Source organism: Mandrillus leucophaeus, unplaced genomic scaffold, assembly GCF_000951045.1.
Source record: "Mandrillus leucophaeus isolate KB7577 unplaced genomic scaffold, Mleu.le_1.0 Scaffold800, whole genome shotgun sequence".
Classification (NCBI taxonomy): Eukaryota; Metazoa; Chordata; class Mammalia; order Primates; family Cercopithecidae; genus Mandrillus; species Mandrillus leucophaeus.
Window position 1 is genome coordinate 507,169 of NW_012108698.1, and position 6,502 is coordinate 513,670.

Here is a 6,502-nt window from a genome sequence, read left to right on the forward strand (position 1 = left end):
AGTGAAGATGGAATGAGGAAGCCTTTTCCTTGTCACTGCAGTCTGGCTGCTTCAGCTCTGCTGAGAACACATTTAGATCATAGAGCACTCTCTAATACCCCCAGACACTGAACGTGGTTCCATTTTATTCAGTAATGACCAGTCAAAATTTGCAAAAATGCAAACAATGTTTATCTAGTTCTCAGTCTCATTTCTATTTCAGTTCCTGTGGTTAATAAGCTAACATCTTATCAATAAGCTAACATCTCCAAAAGTGGGTTCTATTGAGCACTTGTTCTAGAGAAATTCATATATATTACTTCTAGGATTGTATCAGTATAATTTGTTATAGTAGAATAACTTATAAGCATGATATTTCTAGTATTTCATCTGACTCGGTGATATGCTATGGCTGTGTCTCCACCAAAATCTCATCTTAAATTGTAGCTCCCATAAATACCACGTGTTGTGGGAGGGACCCAGTGGAAGTTAATTGAATCATGGGAGCGGTTTCCCTCATACTATTCTCGTGGTCGTGAATAAGTCTCACGAGATCCGATGGTTTTATAAGGGGAAATCCCTTTTCCTTGGTTCCCATTCTCTCTCTTGCCTGCCGCCGACGTGCCTTTTGCCTTCTGCCATGATTGTGAGGCCTCCCCAGCCACATGGAACTGTGAGTCCATTAAACCTCTTTTTCTTTAAAAATTACCCAGTCTTGGGTATGTCTTTATCAGCAGCATGAAAATGGACTAATACACTCAGTCTTCCTTTTTTTCTTCTTGAGTACTTTCCATGATTCTTGTTCATTCTCTTACAGAAGCCTCACTCTAAAGAGGTATTGCCTGAATAACAAAACATGAATTTGTATCGAGGGAGAAAAATAAAATGGCTTACTTCTGTCCATTACTCAAGGGTGGGTGTCCTTCTTAATTTATGACTTGTATATTACGGAGTCCATACATGTGAATTAAAAACCTGGATAGACGTATTTGCATTTAATATGAGAAACCCATAAAGGACAGCAAAACTCTGCTCCTTGGGACACAGTAGCCGCATCGTTGGAAGAATTTGATAGGGTTACCCAAGGTTTCCTAAAGCATTTTTGTCAAACACTAGTTCCTCAAATGGCTTGGAAAGAAGCGAATCCTTGGACAAGTTATTTTGAGAAAGAATAATTATAAAACCTTTCTTTGGAGATTCACAGTGCTAAAAGCTCAGAGACGTCCTGCAATAATAAATCCTATAAAACTTTGGCTTGTCATTCCCCAAACTTATTTGATGACAGAATTCTAGGTTTAACATATATTAAGATCCCCAGAACAATAAAGTATACAGTAACATTTTAAAGTATACACTAACATTTTCAGAAATGTCAGTGTGTACTCTATTGTTCTACCACAGTGGTTGAAATGGAAATGAGATTGGGAATGATATGCATTAGATGAATGTTGAGTTTAATGACTGGCATTAACCACTGGAAAACAATTTGAAAGGAAATGAGGCTGATACTGTGGCTATCACCATTTTCTTTGCTCACCTGTCATGTGATGGTACTGTCCTTTCCTCATAATTTGCCATCCATATTCTTTTCCATTTCTCCTTTACTGTTAAGAGTGAGGACTTACTGGGGAGAATGCTAAACTCAAATCCACTTATTTCATCAATCTTTCAACTAATTATTTCCTTTTTTTTTGAGATGGAGTCTCACTCTGTCACCCAGGCTGGAATGTAGTGGCACGATCTTGGCTCACTTCAACCTCCATCTCCTGGGTTCAAGTGATTCTCCTGCCTCAGCCTCCCAAATAGCTGGGATTATAGGTGTGCGCCACCACACTCAGCTAATTTTTGTGTTTTTAGTAGAGACAGGGTTTTACCACGTTGGCCAGGCTGGTCTCAAACTCCTGACCTCAGGTGATCTGCCCACCTCAGCCTCCAAAGGTGCTGGGATTACAGGTGTGAGCCACTGTGCCCAGCCTCAACTAATTATTTCAAAGCCAGAGATTGCATTCTGCTCTAAGCAACAGAAACCAGCTACAGTGACAATGACATGAGTTAATTTTTCTCATTTAACAAGAAGTCCAGAGGCTGGTACAACACCTCAGAAATGCACACAGCTCTACTAACTTTAATGTGTGTTCATGTCATCCTCGTGATCTCAAGATGGCTATACCATTCCAAACATCGTATCCGTATCTGTGGTACAAACCCGAAGAAGGAAAAAGGAGGAAGGGCAAAAAACCACAGGCTTCTGTCAGCTGAATTTGTACCTTCTTTTATCAGGAGAGCAACAGTTTTCTTGGAAGCCCCACCCAGTAATGTTTACCTACATCTCCTTGGCCAGAACTGTGTTTAATGGCTACCTGAAGCAGCAGAGGAGTTTGGAAAATAGAGTTTTTAGCCCAGCACATTGCTTCCAGGAAAACCAGTGTTCTGTTAGCAAATAGCACTCGATGTGTTTTCCAAAACCATCATTGAATTAGTCCTTTTTAAACAGAGGTCCATGTTTTGGTCTTCACTGGATCTAGATTCAGATTAACTCTGCAGATAGTTACTGAGTGCTTTTAGTCATAAACCAAGCACAGTAATTGCATGGAGGAATGTGTATGGCAAATTACACTGTCTGCCTTCAAGGTAATCATAATCTAAATAGAAAGGCAGAGAAATAGCTACACAAATAACTCCAATAAAGTTTAATAAGTATTATATGTATGATCTTAGACCTGGTTATTGGACTAATAAGTAAAATAATATTTGAAATCTGTCCTATACAATACAGATAACACATATATCATATCCACTCCCAAGGAAAGAAATCTAATGGTCAGAGTTTCAGGGGAAATGGTGCAGGTTAGCGGAAGGTGCAGAAAAGAAAAAGAAAAGTTGAATTATAACTCAGTTTTTTCTCACTGATTATATTTATTGGAGTGGCTTTTATTTTGCTTTTGACCCTCCCAACTTTCTTTTACTTTTTCTATCCTGAGTTCTTCATTATGTTAGATTTTTTTTTTTTTAATTCTATCTTAAAACATGATTGTCCTTTTATAAATGTCATCTCCTAGCTTAAGACTTACTTCCTCTCCAGTCAGGCCCTTCTCACCCCTGCCTAAGAACTTATGGTGAGAGATTTAAAGATTAGAATCTTCCTTACTATATCCAACTTTAGGAGCTGTGCTTTAGTAGAATCAGAAAGATTCCTGGAATAACTTATTTTTCCACTAAAATTGGCAAACAACTGTTCCCTTGGTCTGTATACCTGTGAGGCCAACAGGCTGCCTGCTGGCCTCCAGCTTAAGAAGACAGTATTAGCAGGACCAATTCTTAGTGGTTTTATTATATTTTTAAGTTCCCTGAGAATAAAATAATTCATAAAAATATGTAACCCTTGCCAGGCTCAGTGACTCATGCCTGTAATCCCAACACCTTGGGAGGCTGAGGTGGGAGGATCACTTGAGCCCAGGTGTTTGAGATCAGCCTGGGCAACATAGCCAGACCCCATCTCTACAAAAAATTTAAAAAATTATCCAGGTGTAGTGGCGCACACCTGTGGTCTTGGCTACTTGAGGGGGCTGAGGTGGGCGGATCACTTGATCCTGGGAGGTCAAGGCTGCAGTGAGGCAGGATTGTACCACTGCTGTCCAGCCTGGGTGACAGAGCAAGATGCTATCTCAAAGAAAGAAAAATTATATATGTATAAGTGTATATATATACACACACACATATGCTTACCTGTGTGTATATATATATATAAACACACATACATGTACTTACGTATATGTGTGTGTATAGACACAAACAGACATATAAGCCTGTGATTCGCCTTTCAGACGTTGAACTTTCTAACAGGTTTTGGGATTCCAGAAGCCCCTGCATCATTGCTTCTGAGTGGAACATAGACGAAAAGGATAGCATGGGCTCCTCATCCCCGAGTGACCTGATTATCTCTCACTTGCTATTGAGTCCCACTCACCCTGCAGTTATTTTCATTCTGTTCCAAGGGGACGGTAATAGATTTATATAAAGTTCTTGTTTTGAATGTGTGCATACTATTGGATAAAAGGGGCAGCTTCTACTAATGATACACTTCTCTAAGTGAATGAGTTACAGAGCAAAATATACGTGGGAACTGGAGTCATATAACCACTTCCTACAGCTCCACCCCTCTGATGCTGCTGCTTACATGCTATACTGATGTAGGGGAGAAAAAATACTTTTCCTCTATTTGCCCTGTAAATTAGACTGGCCAAAGACAGATTAACAAGAGAAAAGCAACAGAATTTTATTAGCATATGCGTCTTGCTTACACATGGGAGCACCCAGAGATGAATAACCCAAAGTGGTGATTATAACTTGGGCATATGACTGGGCATGGTGGCTCACACCTGTAATCCCAGCACTTTGGGAGGCTGAGGCAGGAGGATCCCTTGAGCCCAGTAGTTCAAGACCAGCCTGGGCAACAAAGTGAGACCCCATCTCTACAAAACATTAGCCAGGTGTGGTGGCATGCGCCTGTAGTTCCAGCTACTCAGGAGAATGAGGAGAATGAGGCTTGAGCCTGGGAGGTTGAGGCTGCAGTGAGCCATGATCATGCCAGTGCCTGGGCAACAAAGTGAGACCTGTGTTTAAAAAAAAAAAAAGGAAAAGGAAAAGGGGTTTTGAGCTTCTGGATGGGGAGGCAGGTTATGGTAAGGTGACCAGGAAAAGTATGGTGAACAAGAGTTGTCTAGAGAGGTTTGTTACACAGGTTTCTGTCACTTCTCCACCTTGAAGAGTTGTTAACAGTACTCCCCTTCTTGGTGCTAGAGAGGGAGACACCTCTACAAATGGAAGTGTCCTTTACAAAAGGAAAATTGATGCCCTGATTTTAGAGCTTTTCCTGAGTCTGCTGGTTCTCAATGGCCTCTAGCTTAAAATAATCCATATTCTGGCTCCCTTCAGTCAGCTTGCAGACAAGACGTATGATGGACATTGATGACACTGTATCATTTCCTTTTTTCTCTCAAAGTGCTATTCAGATTTCATGTTTCTACATTTAGGAGTACCAGAAACTTTCTGTGTTTCCCCCTTACACTGTCAAAGTAGGAATTATAAGTAGTTGCCCCAAGGCAGAGGAAAGTCTTCTCTTGGTGATGGATAAGTCCATGTCATCTCCAAAATGTATTTTCACGTGAAAGGTCACTGTCAACCGTAAAGTTACCAGTATTGACGTTTAAGTCACTGAACTCTTTAGAGCTTGTGTGAATTGAAATAATATCTGCCATACATAGATAGTAAAATATCTGGGATAGTTGAAAGAATTGTTTCCAATCAAAAATAACAATAGTTGCAAAATGCCCTATATTCTATATTAAAGCAGAAATGTGTTTTTACCTTATATTGAACTCCTACTTGCCTCTATTATCACATACAGTATTTTTTTTCAAAAAATTGTTCCTTTGGAGGAGTGATTGAACGTATTTGATTTTTTTAAACAGCTGTATTAAGAAGTAACTCACATACAGTATAGTTCGCCATTTTAAAGTGTTCAATTCAGTAGCGTTAATATATTCAGAGTTGTACTGCCATCACTGCAATCTCATTTTAAAACATTTTCATCATACCCAAAAGAAACCTTGTACCCAAATCATTCCCTTTTACTCCCACCCACAGCCCTAGTCAACCACTACATCCATCTCTATAGATTTGCCTATTCTAGATATTTCATATAAATGGAATCATACAGTGTATGGCTGTGTTAGCTTCCTATTGCTACTGTAACAGATTACCACAAACTGAGTAGCTTAAAACAATAGAAATTTATTTCTCACAATTCTGCAGGCCAGTCTGAAATCAAGGGGTCAGCAGGGTTTGTTCCCTCTTAGGGGGTCAGAGGGAGAATCTGTCCCGTGCCTCTCCCCTTGTTTCTGTAGGGCCAGCAATCCTCGGCGTTCCCTGGCTTATAGATGCATCACTCCAGTCTCTGCCTGCATCTTCACGTGACCGTCTCCCCTGGGTGTCTTTATATGACCTTCTTATAAGGACATCACTCATTAGATTAGGGCCTTCCCTAATCCAGTATGATCTCATCTTAACTGATTACATCTGCAAGGATCCTTTTTCCAAATAGGGTCACATTCTGAGGGTCTGCCGGACATGAATACTGTTTAACCCAGGACAATGGCCTTTTGTGTTTGGCTTCTTTCACGTAAAATAATTTGCCAAGGTTCATCTGTGTTGTAGTTGTTGTAATACATGTATCTGAACTTAATTCTCTTTTATGGTCAAATAATATTCCATGGTGTGTGTATACCAGATTTTATTCATCACTTCAGCATTCGATGGGCATGGGGTCGTTTCCACATTTTGACTTCTGTGGATAAAGCTGCTTTGAATATTCATGTACAAGTTTTTGTGTAGACTTATGTTTTCATTTCTCTCGGGTTAAATTTGTTTAACCTTTAAATCTGTCAAATATGATACACTTTTTTGTATAACTGTATGGGGTACAAGTGCAATTTTGTTACATGCATAGATTGTGCAGTGGTCA

General features: G+C 39.8%; 1 protein-coding gene across 1 annotated transcript in view; it reads left to right on the forward strand.

Moving 5' to 3' along the window:
- Positions 1-6,502, forward strand: part of KIF13A (kinesin family member 13A) — a 256,044-nt gene that overhangs the window by 165,576 nt on the left and 83,966 nt on the right. The window contains exon 9 of the mRNA XM_011967586.1: positions 5,013-5,143. Within this exon, the coding sequence (XP_011822976.1) occupies positions 5,013-5,143 (131 nt within the window). The remainder of the gene's footprint in view (positions 1-5,012; positions 5,144-6,502) is intronic.